This window comes from Canis lupus, chromosome 8 (genome assembly GCF_003254725.2).
Source record: "Canis lupus dingo isolate Sandy chromosome 8, ASM325472v2, whole genome shotgun sequence".
In the NCBI taxonomy this organism is placed as follows: Eukaryota; Metazoa; Chordata; class Mammalia; order Carnivora; family Canidae; genus Canis; species Canis lupus.
In genome coordinates this window covers 63,332,122-63,351,248 of record NC_064250.1, presented here as the reverse complement: position 1 = coordinate 63,351,248, position 19,127 = coordinate 63,332,122, and the positions used below count along the sequence as shown (strand labels likewise).

The 19,127-nt window shown below is 47.2% G+C and overlaps 1 protein-coding gene across 5 annotated transcripts in view; it reads right to left on the bottom strand.

The window, feature by feature from the left end:
* Positions 1-5,488, bottom strand: part of PPP4R4 (protein phosphatase 4 regulatory subunit 4) — a 98,933-nt gene extending 93,445 nt beyond the window's left edge. For 3 of the 5 annotated variants that reach the window (XM_025443048.3, XM_025443050.3, XM_025443051.3), the window contains exons 1-2: positions 5,228-5,488; positions 3,659-3,732 (exon numbers count right to left, since the gene is read on the bottom strand). In XM_025443048.3, the coding sequence (XP_025298833.1) occupies positions 3,659-3,732; positions 5,228-5,353 (200 nt within the window). In that variant the 5' untranslated portion in view covers positions 5,354-5,488. Of the gene's footprint in view, positions 1-3,658; positions 3,733-3,822; positions 3,843-5,227 lie in introns of those variants that run through there. The other 2 variants (XM_025443047.3, XM_025443052.2) reach the window with 2 other exon arrangements.
* Between the last annotated feature and the right edge of the window lie 13,639 nt (positions 5,489-19,127).

Here is a 19,127-nt window from a genome sequence, read left to right as displayed (position 1 = left end):
TAAGGAATACTGTGTAGTGATTCATCACTACTTGAGGGAAGGCATCAATAAGTGATATGGGAGCTCAAAAAAGTCTGGGCTCCATGTGGTTTCAGCAGTTAAGAAAGGCTTTATGAAAGATGCAAGATCATAGCTGGATCCGGGAGATGGAAAATGTTGAACAGGTATGATGAAAGGTCCTCCAGGACAAGAAAAAGCAGAGCTAAGGATGAACACAATGAATATGAATAACAGTGAAGAGGCCAGCAGGACTGCTTCAAAAAGTAAAGGACTGAGTGGAAACAATAATTGGTAGGCAATTACAGATATGTAAGTAAAGACCTACCTAATGAAGCACAGTATACAAACTTAGGGCTCTTTAACAAAATTATCCACATATTTTAAGTACATTCCTAAAATGTATGCCAAAATCGCAAAGAAGACAGAGAACAGGAAAAAGATGATGCGATATGATTTTGACGAAGCCACAAGCTGTGACTATTAGGAAAGCTGTTCTGCTTCAGCACTAAATGCCACAGATGGATGTATCAGCATCGTATTTATGCAAAACCACAAATTCATCTGTGTCATGTCTTCAAATACCGTAATGTTCTAAGCTTAATTATGAAAACTGCATTAACAATTGATCTGCCATATTTTAGGGTGAGATAATGAACCATGTAATTTGCTTTGCATTGGATGACAGTACTCTACAGATAATGTTTTAGATATTAGATTCAATTTAAATGCTATCAGAACCTCTACTGACATAAAAGCATGTGTGATGAAAACACATTTGCATGAATTCTAATTTAACCTAAGATTCCGAAAGAGTTTTAATATACAAAATAAGAGAACTAAAGAGACAAACCTGACATTCAAAGACAGAGGCGGGGGGAATCTGGATATTAAATATCCCATACAAAGAAAAAGGTAGAGCACTCAAAAATCTGAAAATCAGATGAAAAACAAACAAACAACAAAAAAAAAAAACAAGGGGCACCTGTGTGGCTCGGTTGGTTGAGCATCTGACTCTTGGTTCCAGCTCAGGTCATGATCTCAGGGTCCTAGGATCAAGCCCCATGAGCTCCATGCTCAGTAGAGTTAGCTTGTCCCTCACTCTGCTCCTTCCCCCCAAACCCCACACATATGCAGCATGTGAGCTCTCTCTTATAAATAAATAAAACCTTTTTATTTTATTTAAATATTTTATTTAAAGGAAAAAATAGAGTACGTTTAAAATAAAAGGCCTAGTATAAGATAGCAGAAGAGGCTGTAACAGAGACAAAGTCGGGACTCATCTATAAGACAATCCCCACACCCTCCCCGAATCCCAGGGAGAAAGAACGGTTCAGGCAGTGTGCTTTTAGAAGCTGAGAAGCTGGCCTACAGGTGAAATCCCACTTTCCCCCAGGAGGCGGTGAGGTAGTATAAATACTAAAAACTCTGCTGGAGAACCTATACACAACCAAATTAGTGTTTGCCTTCTGAGTCACCTTCCAAACCTCCTTCAAGGCAGACCAGCCACAAGAAACTAAAGAAAATATCAGATCTCTTTAAAAAAAAAAAAATCTTGTCTAAGAATGAGAGGACCTGGGACACCCCGGTGGCTCAGCGGTTGTTAGGTGCCTGCCTTCAGCTCAGGTCATGATCCTGAGATCCAGGATCGAATCCCACATCAGGCTCCCTGTGAGGAGCCTGCTTCTCCCTCTGCCTATGTCTCTGCCTCTCTCTCTCTCTGTCAGTGTCTCTCATGAATAAATAAATAAATCTTTAAAAATAAAATAAGAATGAGAGGACCCATTTGTCTCTGAAGGGCTTTGTAAATTCCAGAACTAGATAAAACTTATGTTCTGTGTCTGAGAAATACAGACAACTTAGATGACCCGGTTCACTAACAATAAAAGCAAAATAGAAAACAAGTAAGCTCTCCTAAAAAAGAAGCCTTGTCACTGATATCTGAATAAGGTATCTGCTGTCACAAGTAAGTAGAGCAAGACTCTCCATTTCCTAATTGTAAGCCAGAGTTTATGCCAAAAAAAAGAGAATCCAGTAGGAATAAGTAGGAACTTATTACAAATCATTAACTGCTGTAGGTTTAAAAACTTATCCAAACTCTCAACAATGGTCTATCTACTCCAAACAAAAGAACTCTGGGAAAAGGTGGAAGTTTACAACTATTGTTCACCCTGCTGAGCATGTTAATTACTAAAGAATAAAGTATTCAAATACAACACAATAAAGTATCAAAAAAGGTTAAGCATTGAACTATTCTCTGTGTAAACACCAGAAACACATACTGTTAATTCATAAATAAATAAAAGTTTTCTTTTAAATAAATGGGGAGAAATAATGACAGCATACTACCAAAGTAGGGGAAATAACACCAACATAAGGTCTAATGCCCAGAAACATTTTCAAGTGGTAGAATTATTAGAGAGAATGGCCTAAATGATAAGCATGCTACAATTCTGACTAAGAAGAGAAACCCAAGAGGCCATGAATAGGCTAAAGAATAATTAAGAGAAGTCATGGAAAGGGAAGTCATGGAGAGGGATTTCTTTTTACAGGACCCTCCACTGAATTACATGAATTACATGGAACTAGAAGTATGACCTATAAATTAGAAAGGAGAACAAGAAACTTGCCAGCACCTGAAACTGGCAAAGCTGACCTAAGCTAAGGAAACAAGGATGATAAATATCTCAGGAGGTAAATAACAGCAGTTTTCAAAATCCGTTCTAAAATACAAAAGTGAAAACTAACTTGCCAAAGCGAAAAACAAGTGGCTGTAAGTCAAAGAGAAATTTCAAAACAAACATACACAAAATACCTTAGGAAAAAATTCTGCTTCTGAAGTATTTTCACAGATAATTTCATTAATGTTCACTGCATTAGCTTTTAAGAAGCTAAATCCAAAGTTTCTTAAGCAGCTAAGAGAAATTTTATAAATATTTGCAATAACCACTTGGATTAAGCAATTGCGCAGAGCTTGGGAGATCACACTTGCATAAGAGAGGCTCAATTAAATTTTAAACTCTTTCAGACAAAATTACAAAGCTTACGTAGCAGAAGTAATATAAACAGGCTATGCTGAGCAACAAATTGAACTACTCTATTTGTGTGTGGGTTTTTTCTACTTAGTAAATAGAATATAAGTTCATACTCTATGATTAACTTAAAATTAATCACTGAACATTCTTTAAGACTCATCTCAACTTACTGGATCTGTGGGAGAACAACCAAAGCTGGAAAATAAAAGCCAAAAAAATAAAATAAAATAAAATAAATTAAAATAAATAAAATAAAATAAAATAAAATAAAATAAAATAAAATAATGAAATGAAATAAATAAAATAAAATAAAATAAAATAAAATAAAATAAAATAAAATAAAACGAGATCCAATTCAAATCCTTAGCTGTTCTGTTTCTCCTCCTCCTCCAAGAAATAGTCTAGAAGTTGGTTGTCTTAATTGATTTCAGTTGTCAAACGTTAAGCCCATACCAAAATCTTTTTTTTTTTTTCAAAATCTTAACTTAAAACATAATTACGTGCTGTGCATGCCAAAGTACTCTGTTCAAGCGGTTCACACTACATCTGAACACACCACAACGCGTTCATCCCTGCTGCCACAGGGAACGAGCAACAAATTCACAGGAAAGACTTGGGGCCAATACCTGAGCAGATAAACAGCCCTTTCAATATCGCTGAGGTCTTCGTCGACGGTCAATCTTTCTATTTCTTCTGGTGTCTGTCAAGTGCAAAACACAAATTATGCACACACACGTGGGTTAGTCCTGCCCCCCACCCCAGTGACCCTCCGCGAACCCCATATACGTACAGACTAATGGAAAAGTTTCACAATTAAGCATCATCCTTGAAAACTAATCAAGAGTCTGCGGACTCCAGGTGCGGACCTCAACCACAGAGGTCTCTAAGGAAGCGTTGGGTTGTGGGGTGGAGGGGGGGGGGGAGTTTGGAGTTTGGGGGTTGGGGGTATGGGTTCGTTGCTTTTTTTTTTTTTTTTTAACTGTTCTATCTTGAGAATTACAGTGTGGCTTCAGGACATTGCCGAACTCGATTTTACATGCATGCATAAAATACACACGTACTTTGAAAATCCCTAATGCCCCGAGGCTATTTCTCCAGCATTTTCCACCCCCAGGAAATGCTACAAAGGGGATGGAGGCAAACTGCAGCCGGGAGAGAATGAAGAAAGACGAAATGTGGAGTGGGGGAAGGGAAGGGAATAAACTCTGGGGCTGGAAGGAAATCAAAGATTCGCGACGTTGCGGCAGGTGGGAGTGAGAAAAGCTCCAGGGAGCAGCGGAGGGCGGCTGGGGGAGGGGGCGGTCGGGAAACCGGGTTTGCCAGCAGCCGGGGGCTGGGGGCTGGGATGCAGATGACTCTGCGGGGGGAGGGGAGCCCAGGGAGGGCGGACCGGGGTCCCAGCCGGAGTCCCGGAGGACCGACCTGTGCAGACCCAGGACGGGGGCGGGGGATCCAGGGGGCTCCCGAGGTCGGCGGCAGGACGCCCGCGGCACGGGTGCGGGGAGCCGCGGAGGGAGGCCCGGCTGAGCTGGGGGAAGGGGATCCCGCGTGGACGGGAGGGGGGCGGGGCCGGGCCTGGCGGGGGGCGCCCGGGACCACGCTGGGCCGTCCGCTCCGGGGGCGGGCTGGGGCCCGGGGCTCCGAAGGGCCGTCCCCCGGGGATGGGGTCCGGGCTGCGAGCCCCGGCGGCGGCCGGGTCGGGGCGACACTGCGGCCGCAGGGGGACGGGGGGCAGCCGCACTCCGAGAGGGTCCCGGGCCGCCTCGGGATGGGGATGGGGTCGGGTTGGGTCGGGGGCCCGGGGCTCCGAAGGGCCATTCCCCCGGGGATGGGGTCCGGGCTGCGAGCCCCGGCGGCGGCCGGGTCGGGGCGACACTGCGGCCGCAGGGGGACGGGGGGCAGCCGCACTCCGAGAGGGTCCCGGGCCGCCTCGGGAAGGGGATGGGGTCGGGGTCGGGGTCGGGTCGGGTCGGGGCCCGGGGCTCCGAAGGGCCATTCCCCCGGGGATGGGGTCCGGGCTGCGAGCCCCGGCGGCGGCCGGGTCGGGGTGACACTGCGGCCGCAGGGGGACGGGGGGCAGCCGCACTCCGAGTGGGTCCCGGGCCGCCTCGGGAAGGGGATGGGGTCGGGGTCGGGTCGGGGCGCGGGCCCGTCGCCGGGCGCCCTGCGGGCGGTTCCTCCTCCCCGGGGCGCACCTTGAGGCTCCGGCGGACCGGCCTCTCGATGATGGTGAGCTCCTGCAGGTCCTCCATGTAGCCGAACAGGCTGTTTTGACCGAAATCCATCGCGGCAGCGGCAGCGGCGGGCGGCGGCGGATGCATGGACCGCCGGGGCCCCTCGCCGCCCGGGCCGGAGCAGCCCCGCGGCCGCCCCCCGGCAGGACTTTCTCCCGCTCTCGGCCGCGGGAGCCGGGCGGGAGGCTATAGCTGGCGGCGGGAGAGGGAGCGCCGCCGCCGGGGTTGCGGGGGGGAAGGGGCGGGGGCGGGGCGGCCCAGGCGGGGGGGCGGGGCGAGGCGCGCGGGCGGGCTGCGGGGGCGGGGCCACGGGCGGGGGCGGGGCCACGGGCCCGCCTCGGCCCCGCCCCCCGGCGCCGCGCGCACGCGAGCCCGACGCAACTGCCGCGCTGGGCCGTGGCTGCCCGCACCGCCGCGCGTCGCCCTCCGGCCTCCCTGGCCCCGCCCCCGGCCGAGCGCGCCCCGCCCCTTGGCGCGTGCGCAGAGCCCCCGCCTCCTGCAGCCTGCGGAGGCGGGCTGGGGGCGGGGGCCGGGAGTGGCGAGGCTGAGCCAATGGCTGGAGGAGCAAAGCAGAGGGAGGTGGGCTGCTGTGGTCTTCAACCTGCGGGAGAGACCTTCCGCTAGTTCGCGCGGTCGCCCACCCCAGCAGGCCAGCTGTGGGCGTTAGGAGACGTCCCTAACTCAGCTGTGGCCCTGGGGGAGGGATGTGTACCCCAAATCAGCAATTACGACGTGGTGTGTGCGAGCGGGTGATGGGAGCAAGGGTGCAGGGAATGCTGTCCTGGATGAGGCGAGCACTTGGGGCGGGGCGGCGGCCAGAAAAGGACTCCCGGAGGGGAAGCACCCAATCTTAAACCATCAGTGAGACTTGGCTAGTGAAGTCAGAGGAAGCCCCTTCGAACTGGAATCTGAGCTTGCTTTGACTGTGTGACGCGCAGCTAGGCGTGCAGGGGTGCAGGGAAGCGAGCGCTGGGCAAGGGGCGTGCAAGGGAGGGGCAGGTCCTTTATGGAGAAAAGCCCTGCTCTGGGCAGCCGCGCTGAGTCGCCTACGTTTGATTCCATGGAATGGAATCAAGCAATGGGAAGGGGACTGGAGCGATTTTTTTTTGGATGTCAGGGGCGAAAGTTATGTTGATCATACTCTTCAGCTCCAGCGAGAGCTGTTTTATTATTTCCCACACGTTCCCTCTCTGCAGTCCCATTTCTCTAAGCTGCATGCGCACCCTTTCTTGTATGTGTAAGCTACGTCCCGGCGCATGTGTATATCCTCCAAAGATACTGTTAGTTTCTGTATTTTTTTGTATTATTTTTTAAATGCATGAGAGGTATCGTGCCAAGAACTCATTCTGTTTCTTGTTTTTCCCTTAACGTAATCTCTTGGAGATTTATCCGTGGGGCTATCTATATATTCTAGGTGCTCATTAGCCCTGACCACTAAAAGCATTCAGTTTGTGCATCTAACACATTTTACTTAAAATTCCTTAAAAATGGATAGTTAGGTTGCCAGCAGTTCCTTGTACCACAGACAATACGGGAATGGTACTACACGTGTCCCTGATGGACCATAAGAAAGAAATGGAATTGCCAGGTCTTGGAGTCTACAATGCTTGTTTTCACTCTGCCAAGTTGCTTCGCCCGTTTGCACTCCCACCAGTGGCCTATGAAGACGGAGAGGTTCCCGTTTTCCACTTCATATGCTAACATTTGGTATTATCTGGTGTCCTAATTTACAGAAATCTGATATCAGTAATGCAGTATCACATTGTAATTTCTTTTAATTTTTTTTTTTATTGATAAGTGATGTGACCCATTTTTTTGTATACTGAAGAACCATTGAAATTTGTTTCCTTCTGTGAATTAACTATTTATGGCGAAAGGGTCCATAAGCGAAGGAGGGAAGGAGGGGGAACTGAGTGGCGAAAAATTAGAGAGGAAGAGAAACCATGAGAAACTTGTAACTCTGGGAATCAAAGGGTTTGCGAAGGGGAGGTTGGTGGGGGGATGGGGTAACTGGGTCACGGGCATTAAGGAGGGCACATGATGGGATGAGCACTGGGTGTTATACTATATGTTGGCAAATTGAATTAAAATATAAACTTTTTTAAATTGTGTATTTACATTTCTAAAAAAAAGAAGAATTAACTATTTGCATCCTCTGCCTATTTTTCTGCCATTATTTTCTGAGTGAATTGAAGGAGTTTCCTATATATTCTAAATACTAATCTCATACCTTGGAAAATGCAAGTATTTCTCCCAATCTTTCACGCACCGTGATAGCTTGACCTCTGCTTTCCAACAGTATAGGGGAAATCCTTATTCTAATGTAGACAAATGCATCTAATTTTAGCCTGGTGAAGTAGATTTCTTTGGGTCTCGTTGAAGAATTTTTCCTACTCAAAATCTCCTCCTACACTTTCCCATATTTAATAACTTCATGCTTTTACCTATCACAGGTCTTTTTAAATATTTATTTATTTATGTATTTATGTATTTATGTATTTATTTATTTATGAGAGAGACAGAGAGAGGCAGAGACATAGGCAGAGGGAGAACCAGGCTCCCTGCAGGGAGCCAGTTGTGACTCGATCCCAGGACCCCAGTATCATGGCTTGAACCAAAAGCAGATGCTCAACCCCTGAGCTGCTCAGGTGCCCTCCACCCCCACAGTTAGGTCTTAATTCATCTGCAGTTCACCTGGCATATGGTATGACCAGGAACACAATATTATGTTCTCTACGTAGTGAGCCAATTTGCCAAGCAGTACCCACCAAATGATCCATCTTTTCCCCACAGATACGTGACAGCGTCTCTGTCCTTTGCCAAGTCTTAATAGATAAATGTCCCTATTTCTGGGCTCTCACTACTGCTCTGTTTATCTAGAGCTCTTCCTATACCAATTCTGCACTGATTTTATTGCTATGCCTTTGTTGTATGTCCTGAAATCTGGTACTGTGAGTGCTCTGCCACTCTGCTCTCTTTTTAATTCAGTATTGCCTCTGAAGTTCAAAGCAAAAATGGTCAGTGGGTGACCCCACGGCTAAAATCCAGGTATTCTTATTTTTGCTCCACATTAAGGAAAAAGTAGAAGATGGTGGAAGCTTGGAGAGATTAGGATGGAGAAGAGGCCGAGACGAGGGGGAGATGGTTTTCCTTAACAATACCCTGAACCTCCCTTTTCTGCCAGTTTCTGAAATTGTTCTCTTTTCCCTTTGGTTTGTAACTGATATTAAATAATATTTTTAAACTTTACCCTGTTTCACCTAAGAAGTATTACCTCATGTCTATATTTTGCAACACCATGATCTGAGACTTGACAATATTCTTAAATGAAAAGCTGATTGAATCCACAGACATAGCTTTGATGTTAGCTGTTGTTACAGGGCAGGAGACGAAGTCAGCTTGGTGACTAGAATCAGTAACTGCTGTGCTTATTACCCAGTGGTAGAAATACCCTGCCCCAGCCTGACTGCCAGGAAACCTTAGTCCCAGTCCCAGCTCTGCCAGTGACATGCAGTGAAGGAGTCTTGGAGCCCTGTTTTTCTGACCTGAACCGCTTTCTTACAACTTATCTCAATATGTCCTAGAAGCAATCCTGTGAAGTACAGATGAGCTGCACCATTATTCCAATTTTATAGGTAATGAAATTTAGACTCAGAGAAGCTACATGACTTTAGGCATGAGCACACAGCTAAGAGAAGCTAGACTTATTCATTTCATGTATTCATTCGACAAAAGCACAGTAGTTAAGTGCATGGACTTTGGAGTCCAACTGCCTGGATTGGCTCTGGCCAACTGCCTAGAATCCTGACTCTGCTCCTTCCTACTCTGGGCAAGGTACTTAACGATGCCATCCCCCACTCTATTCATCTCTAAGATCAGAATAACAGTAGTACTCAGCACAAAGTCTTGTATGAATTAAATGAGATACTATGCACACAATGGTTAGAGGAATTCCAAGCACATAGCAAGCATTATTACCATCAGACCAGTTCCCTATCCCCAGGATCAAAAAAATAATAATAAATTGTGTGCTGAATCTGTTGATTCTTGTGGTTGAATCTGTTCCATCTGTGATTCTAGAATTAAATACTCCAAAAGAAGTCCAGGTCCTCATCTCCCCAACCTGCAACTATGTAACCTTACTTGGCAAAAGGGGTTTCGAAGATGTACCTAATGTAAGTATTTTGAGATGGAGAGATTATCTTGGATTAAACCCAATGCAATCATAAGGGTCCTCATGAGTGAAAGAGGGAGGCAGAAAGGTTGGCATCAGAGTGACGTGATACAAGAGAAACTTGACCAGCCATGGTGAGCTTTGAAAACAGAACCTGAGAGGACAGCCTTTAGAAACTGGAAAAGGAATACAAGAAATAAACTCTCCTAGGATCCTTAGATGGGAATGTAGCCCTGATGACACCTTGCTGTTAGCCCACTGAAACCCAGATATAACTTCCAGAAGTTAGATAATAAAGTTACTGTTTGTGTGCTTTTAAGCCACTAGATGGGTGGTAATTTGCTACAAGAGCAAAACTAAAACTATGCAATTATCTATATGACAAAAATGGTTAAGTTAGATGACTACCTCAGACTATCCATAAAAATTAATGTCAGGTGAATTAAAAACCTAAATGCAGCTCTCTGGGCTTGAACCTATAGGTAGTGACGTGGCTAAATTCTCTAAGAAGGTCAGTAAATTCAGGACCCATTAGGGTACCTTCCTCGGGAAAGTGCTAAAGAAAATAGAAATGAACCAGCACACCAAGTGCTTTCTTTCCTTCTGTGGCAAAACCAAGATGGAGAGATGAGCTGTGAGGATCTGGCACTGTGGTTCCTGCATGAAGACTCTAGTCGGTGCCACAAGAACCCTATCACACCTCTTCTACCGTCACAGAGACCTGACCAGTTGCAAGACCAGTTGAAGCTCCACCACTGGAAACGTTGCTAGCCTAGATGAGTCCATTTATGTCACCATGACAGCAACAGCAAAATCTAAACATGAAAGATCTTCCAAACTCTTCCAAGAAAATACACGAGGATTGGGATCCCTGGGTGGCGCAGCGGTTTGGCGCCTGCCTTTGGCCCAGGGCGCGATCCTGGAGACCCGGGATCGAATCCCACATCGGGCTCCTGGTGCATGGAGCCTGCTTCTCCCTCTGCCTATGTCTCTGCCTCTCTCTCTCTCTGTGACTATCATAAATAAAAAAATTTTAAAAAAAGAAAATACACGAGGATAGTTTTACAACGTCCGAATAGGGAGCATTTTCTTAAAACAAAAGGCACAGGCTATAAAATACAAGATTGATGAACCTAACTGCTTTAAAATTAAGAACTGGTATTCATCAAAAGACACCACAAAGACAGTGTGACAAGACAATCAGCTGGGAAAAGATAGTCATGGCAAATTCATCAAAGGATTGCTGTCCAGAAAGAACTCCCAAAAAAAAAAAAAAAATCAGTGAGAGAAGACAACTAAGTAGGAAAATGGGCAAAATAGGCAAACAACCACCTTAGAGAAGGGGAATCACCAATAAACCTGTGAAAAGAAGCTCAACCTTATCTTAATAATCAGAGGATGATAAATGGACACACCCACCAAATGGGCAAAAATTTTTAAGTCTGAACTCATCAAATATTGGAAGGATGTAGAGCAAGAAGAACTCTTGCAGAGCGTTGGTGGTCATGCCGATCGGTGGAAACCACATTGGAAACCACATTGGAAAATAACTTGGCGTTAACTTCTTGAATGGAACAAATCTCTTCAGGGCATTTACTCTAGCACACCTGCACAAAGAGATCTGCATGAGAAGGTTCACAGCAGTACAAACTGTGACAGCAAAATCCTGGTAGCAACTCAAATGCCTCTCTACAGGAGAATAGATCAATTATTTTATACTCAAATCGATGGAAAACTATGATGGTGAAATGAACCGCAGGTACATAATTCAATAAAGATAAACCTCATGAACGTGTTGAACAATAAATGCAAAGTTACCTACAGTATGAAACTCTTACATAATGTTCAAAAACAGTAATACACATCTAATATCCCTATGTAGTTAAAATGACCAAGAAAAGAAAAGGAGATGACCAACACAAAAATGTAGTGTATTGTTGGAGTGCCTGGGGGGCTCAGTCGGTTAAGCATCCGACTCTTGCTTTCCACTCAGGTCATGATCTCAGGGTTGTGAGATCGAGCCCCATGTCAGGCTCCGCACTCAGCATGGAGGCTGCTTGAGATTCTCTCTCTCTCTCTCTCTCTCTCTCTCTTTTTCCTTCTACCCCTCCTGCTCATTCTCTCTCTCTCTTTTTCAAACAAATAAAATATTTAAGAAAAAAAAAACATGAAAAACATAGTGTACCATTAATCACAGCCAGAGTGATCCTATGAACATGAAAGTCAGACTCAGTCACTTCATGCTGTCAACAACAGGGCTTCTCAACCTTGTGACTCCATGGGCCCTGGCAATTCTTAGTTGGGGAAGGGGAGAGAAATGCTGTCTTGTGCAGGGTAGGATATTTAGCAACACCCCTGGCCCCTACTCACTGGATGCCAGCATCCTATCCTGACCTTTCCTCACCTACCCCCGACCCAAGTGAAAAATGGAAATGTCTTCAGACATTGCCAAATGTCCACTGAGAGCAAAATGCCCTTTCCTCCCAGTTGAGAACCACTGCTCTAAACTCTGTAATAACTCCCCATCTCACACAGAGGATGTCCCCCCCTGCCCCTCTCACCTCTCTTGCCTCATCCTCCCATTTTCTCCCCCACCCCTGCTGCTCTTGTCAGGCACACTGGCCTCCTTGCTAGTCCTCAAAACACTCGAGGTCTGATCCGAGTCAGAGCCACGGAGCCTGCAATTCCCTCTGCCTGGAATGCTCTTCCATCGGATTGTCAGGGAACTCCCGCTATCACATCCTTCAGGATGTTCCTCAAGTGTCACCTTCTTGGTGAGGCCAGCTCCGGATGCCTTTTATGAAATTAAAATCCCACTATATTAGTCTGCTCGGGCTGCCATCACAAAATACCACAGATTCAGTGACTTAAGCAATGGAGATTTATTGTCTCACAGTTCTGGAGGCTGGAATTCCAAGATCAAGGTGTAGACAGGGCTGGTTTCTCCTGACGCTGGCAGGTGGCTGCCCTCCTGCTATGTCCTCACATGGTCTTTCCTTTCTGTGTGCATCCCTGGTGTCTCTCTGTGTGTCCAAATATCCTCTTTTTTTAAAAACATTTTTTAAATTTACTCATGAAAGACACAGGAAGTGAGGCAGAGACATAGGCAGAGGGAGAAGCAGGCTCCCTGTGGGGAGCCCAATGTGGGGACTCGATCCCAGGACCCCAGGATCATGACCTGAGCCAAAGGCAAATGCTTAACCATTGAGCCACTCAGGTGTCCCCCCAATTTTCTCTTTTTATAAGGACACCAGTCATCTCGGATTAGATCCCACTCTAACCTAAGCATCTCTAATAGCCCTATGTCCAAATACAGTCCCATGGTGAGGACCTGGGGGTGACGGCTTCAACATATGAATGGGGGGGGGACACCATTCAGCCCATAACACCTCCCAGCACCACCAACAGCACTTATTAGTCTAGCATTCTGAATATTTCACCTAATCATCTCAGTTATAGTCGTTTTTCTCCTCCAATCCTCCATTCGGACGTTGGGTTCCACAAAGGCAGAGATTTTTGTCTATTTTATTCACCCCCACCCCCACCCCCACCGCCTTCCCAGTGCCTAGAATCATGCCTGGTGCCTAACAGGTGCTCATTAGTTATTTGTTAAAGTAATGAATTGGCAGAAAGTAATGAATAATGGAGTAATGAATCTCCACTAACTGGCTGTCAACTTGGTGAAATCACTTAACTTCTCTGGGCCTCAGCTCCCTCCAATGAATGAGGGAGTTAGGCCAGCTGATACGGAATGAGAATTCTGCTCTAATTGAATCTTAGTGCCAACTTAGCCCAGATTCTCTAGAAAAGTCTGAGGGCACGCTAGAGCGCTAACACTTCCATAAGAGGTAAGATCCCAGGGCAGCTGGAGTGAGGGACAGTGAGGTGAGGTAGGACAGAAGGGGAAGCAAATACTCGGACTACCAGGCGGGCCCCCAACCCAGGCAGCGGCCCAGCCAGGTCCCATACAGGACATCTCCAAGCAGGCTGTGAGGAAGCCCAGGCTTGGGAACCAGTAAGGCTTCCTCTTGCCTTTTGCTTCCCACTGGTCAAAGTTGGCTCCTGGGGAGTCAACTCTCTTGCACTTTAATGGTCTCAGTGGGTTCCTTCAGCAGCCTCTGGGGAAGCCGGAGCCCAAGCCCTCAGGAGGAAGGCTTTAGCCCAGTCAGGAAATGGGGCAGGTGTCTGAAGGGGCCGGCCTGAGGCTGCAAGGAAAGGAGAAAGGAGGGTAACCAATCCTTGGTCCCCAGGGCTCAGCAAGTGGCTCAGCGCCTAGGAGACAAGGGAGACAGGAGGGCCAAGGGAAGGAATAAGAGAAGAGGGAAACAGCTGGAGTGTGTGGCACAGAGGCAGGAGAGAGCTAGTGGGGAGCTCTAATGAGCCCCAACAGTTGAGGCAGGAGCTCAGAAGAGCACAGTCTGGCTGGCAGGGCCCTTGGGTGGGCCCCTGAGTCCAGGAGCTGGATGGAATTGGTCCTTTGAAGTCCTGATGGGGACCCCAAGGCCCCAGCAGCCCAGCTTCATGGAACTGTTCTGATGGGGTCTTTGAAGAAGGGCACCCAGACTCATCATCTACAGGGTCAGACGCCAGGTGTCTGTAGTGACAGAGGGACTCTGATGTCCGGAGCAGGGAGCCCTTTGGCTCAGCAGGCAGGGAGCTACTACCTTAGCAATGGGATCTGGCCCCCAGCCTCCCCCCAGTCCTCCTCCCTAGTCTCTGCAGCCCCTCTCCTGATCATCACTTCACAAATCATTCCTAAACTCCAGCTGCCCCCTCAGCTGTCTCTGGAGGGAAAGAGGGCGTTCACTGCCACCGCTCCCTTCCTCAGGGAGGGGGTGTTTTTCCTCATGTGTGGGCCGTGTGTGTTGGGTTGTGTCCCAACTGGAGGGCAGATTCCTCCCTCCAGAGGTGATGATACACGCTGAGAGCAGATTGCACATTTGTCTCCTGGGAGGCAGTGGGCGAGGGAAGCAGAACTCAGTGTGTGAGCGTGGGGGGGGAGTGTCTGCAGAACTGCGATGGGGTGATGGGCCCAGAAAGCAGGGAGCTGATGCTGCTGGCTGTCTATAGAGGCAGCAGGAGGCTGATTATAGGGCTGGGTCCTACGGCCCTGGATGTGGGTGCAAGAAGCTGTGTATGCACTTGAATGTCAAGGTGGGAGTGATGGTTACCCTGGTGACCAGGCTAGGAAGTGGGTTGGCCTTGCAGGCAGAAATGCTGGAGAGAAAATATAATAAAGCACCAGTTGGGGCTCTTTTCTCTTTTCTTTTTCTTGATTGGAGCACCAGTTAGATGGAGCCTTAGCATCATAAGTGAAGAACAATTTTCAGTGGTTGGGCCCACCATACCCTCTTCTGGTTCTCTGTGAACACACCCCCTTCACACCTCTTAGAAGACCCAGATCCTGGTCCTAACTAGCCCTGGGACATGGGGCAAGTCACTTCCTCTCCAGGCCTCACTCAGACCAGGCAGTCTCCAATATCCCTTGGTGCTCTGATTCCTGGACTCCATCTCCAGACATCTTGATCCAGCAGGTCTGGGGCCATGCCTAGGAATCTGGATTTTGGCCATACCCCCAGGTACACTACACCTGCAGTTCAGAACCACTGCCATTCAATGTTTTTCAACGTGGGAAACACGGCATTTCTCAACATGGGCGTTTCTCCCACAGGTGTGGGAATCAGACAGACCCAGATTCCCACCTTAGCTCAGCCCATCTGAACCTGTCTCCTTGCCTCTTTGATGGGGGAAGGACACAGTGTTATGCTGAGAATCAGCTGAGATGCAGCTGGAATGTATATAGCACAGTGCCTGGCACACGATGAGGAGCCAATGAGTGGTAGGCTTTTCACTTTTCATTTTATCCAAATATGTAGTGTCTCTAGTGTCCTCTCCCCTGCCCTGGAAGCCCCCTTCCATCTGCTTGTTCTTCTCCAGCCAAATCCCACTACCAGGATACTGATCCTACAGAAGCAAGGACTCATCAGGTGAGGACCCAGGCAGAGGAGGAGGAGGAGGAGGAGGGGGAGGAGGAGGAGGAGACATACACTCATAGCTGGGGCGCTCACACCCAGTCCCAGCTCTGGCTCATCTGTTGCCATGATGACCTGTGCTTACCAACCTCTGTGGGGTCCAATGACTTCCTCCAGCACCTGGGGGCTCCTGCTGGGAACCGTCATTTCACCAAGGTGCCAGGACATGGGAGGGCCCCACACCCACCCCATCCCCACCACCACATTGTCATTTGAGGATAGACTGATAACTAGGACTTAGCCAAATTTCACTTTAAAGCCCTGGGACCTAACACAATGCCTGGCATACAGTACACACTCGACAACTAGTGGTTGAACGAATAAATAAATGTGATATAAATCTGATTCTCTTGACTATCAGCAATGAGCTTCATTTCGGAGATAGGCAAAATAAAACTAGGACTTCAGGTGTCTGCCATTTGGGGTCTTCCCCTCTATCCCTTTGAGAAAACTACATCCCCACCTCTCTCTGTTGTGTTTATTTGCCTTGGCATCAAAACGTGAATAGGCATGAAAGCCCAGGGCACACAGGTACAACTCACCAGCCCCTCAAAGTTTGGAAGAAGCATTGACTCAACAAATTTGTTCGCAACCGTGTGACAATCAGCTGGGGTGAGGCTGTAATACACAGCACAGTGGTTATTAATAGATCAAATTCTATACACCACGAAAATTCATCTTTCCTTTGCAGGGACTTGCTTCCCCCAACTATGAATTTTTCATGTCCCATCCATTTCTGTCCTCCTCTCTCTTGAGGACCTCTTCTCTCTAGCAAAGGACAGAATTGATTAAACAAATCTGCTCAGTATTGCAGCTAATGAACAAAACTCATATAAGAAAAAGATTAAAACTCTTGGCTCAGAAGTTCTTTTTAAAAATTATCTGAGACCAATATTTCTATTGTGTCTGCCGTTAAGAGACAATTGTGAGATAACAGAGAATATATACCTTTGTCTCTCTGCCCCTGGTTCCTGGCATAGAGTTTCTAAAAGCTTTGTAAATTCCTAGGTGATTAGAGCACTAGGAGCTTCTTTTGTTCTATTGAGGAGACTCTGGGAGCGCTCATGGAGGGGAGCTGGTCCCCAGGAACACCAAGCCATGGATAGAAGCTTGGAATTTTTAGCCCCATCCTCCAGAGAGGGAAGAAGGATAGAAATGGAGTTTACAATTGACCTTGCCTAAGTAAGAAAACATCTCTAAGATCCCAACAGCAGGGGGTTCGGAGAGCTTCCAGCTTGGTGAACAGGTGGGAGGTGTGGGAAGGGAGGCATAGCCAGACAGAGCCAGAAGCTCTAAGCCCCCCGTCCATATACCTTGCTCTACTCATCTCTCCCACCTGGCTGTTGGTCTGTATCCTTTATCACATGCTTTTACGAGAAACCCATAAACAGAAGTAAACTTTTTTCCTGAGTTCTGTGACTCTCCAGCAAATTACTTGAACCTGAAGAAGGGCTTGTGGGAACCTCTGATTTGTAGCTGATTGATCAGAAGCTCAGTGACAACTCAGATTTGGGATTGCCATCTGAATGAGGAGCAGTCTTGTGGGATGGGACAGGATCTGATGCTGCCTCCAGTTAGATGGTGTCAGAACTAAGCTAAATTGTAGGACACCCAGCTGGTGTCATGGAGAATTGCTTGGCAGACATGTAAGGGAAGCCCCTCACCTCCACCATTGTAACTGGGTTCTAGATTAACTTCAATAATTGAGCTTTGGTTAGTGAGGCCTGTGCTTAAGATGACATCTGTTCATTCATCAACCAAATATTTATTGAGTACTTACTATATGCCAGGTAGGGCCAGCTTCGTGGGCCTGCAGCCTGGACAGTCTCACAGAGAGGGCCTGGAACACAGATGGGCCCCTGACTTGAGGTTCGTGCTCTCCTGTCACGTTCTTGAAGTCCTTAACTTTATCCTTGAACCTGTGTTTTGTAAGCCAAGTCCAATGGGACACTAGAGCACGCACACAAGCAGAGCAGATTAGCACAATATGTCTATGAAGGCGAGCTTCCCTCATTCATTAGTTTCTGAGGTTGGGATTCTATGTTTGTTAGCACAAAATTTTGTCTTGTTTTGTAAATTGGGTTTCAAAGCAATGAAGGGAAGCAGTGCCAGCCAGTTGCTTCCAGCCTCACCATTCTCTGTTAGCATATACCTGGCCACATTACACATTTGTTCCTGGGCTACGTTGTTTTTGTTTTTGTTTTTGTTTTTTAAGATTTTACTTATTTATCCACAAGAGACCCAGAGAAAGAGGCAGAGACATAGGCAGAGGGAGGAGAAGCAGGCTCCATGCAGAGAGCCCAATGTAGGACTCAATCCCAGGACTCTAGGATCACACTAGGCTACGTTTTTACCTTGGATTTATTCATCGATTCCTTCAACAACAGAGTTGAAAGCTGGTTTGGGTTCCTGCCCCACATGCACATCCTTTATCCTGTTGTATAAAGGAAGTGACTCCTTTATTCAACCCCAATATGAAAACTTGTTTGATCTAATAAGAACATGGATAAAGCATCACCATACTTGCGTAGCACCATGTTTGGTGCTAAGAGAAGAAAAGGGATACAAAATGATGAAGTCTCTGCCTGTATGAGCTTACGATCTAAGAAGAGAAAGAAGATATGCAAGCTGTTCACAAGTACAGGTTCATGTAGTGACCATGACAGTGCTTTAAAACCAAAACTGGGGGATCCCTGGGTGGCTCGGCGGTTTGGCGCCTGCCTTTGGCCCAGGGCGTGATCCTGGAGTCCCGGGATAAAGTCCCACATCGGGGTCCCTGCATGGAGCCTGCTTCTCCCTCTGCCTGTGTCTCTGCCCCTTTGTGTGTGTGTGTGTGTGTGTGTGTGTGTGTGTGTGTGTGTGTCTCATGAATAAATAAATAAAATCTTTTAAAATAATAATTAAAAAAAATAAAACCAAAACTGATGGTAGTTACTCAAGAGCTTAAAAAAAAATAGCTATTTCCAAAGCAAATCTTTATACTTCTCATTCCTTTCCCTTAAAAGGACAGGGAGGAGAGGGAGTAACACTCAAGAGGATTCTATCAATGAAACTTTAGCCATCAAAGGTATTCCTTGAATTATTTCGGGAGGCAGGAATGCAAGTATCCCCAGCTGAGAGAGAAGGGAGAGTGGGAATAGCCGGAACACAAGCCATGGGAGTAGGAAGACTTTTATTTTTTTTTTTATTTTTTTTATTTTTTTTTTTATGATAGTCACAGAGAGAGAGAGAGAGAGAGGCAGAGACACAGGCAGAGGGAGAAGCAGGCTCCATGCACCGGGAGCCCGACGTGGGATTCGATCCCGGGTCTCCAGGATCGTGCCCTGGGCCAAAGGCAGGCGCCAAACCGCTGCGCCGCCCAGGGATCCCCTAGGAAGACTTTTAAAGACAGTGGATGCTCGGGACTCCTGGGTGGCTCAGGGATTGAGCATCTGCCTTCAGCTCAGGGCGTGATCCCAGGATCCAGGATCAAGTCCCACATCGGGCTCCCTGTGGGGAGTCTGCTTTTCCCTCTACCTGTCTCTGCCTCTCTGTCTGTGGGTCTCTCATGAAAAGTAAATAAATCTTAAAAAAAAAATAAAGACAGTGATGTTCAATATTCAATGTTGAGTTGTTGGCATTGCTGAGTTGGAACGACCCCTTCTCTGCCAATAAA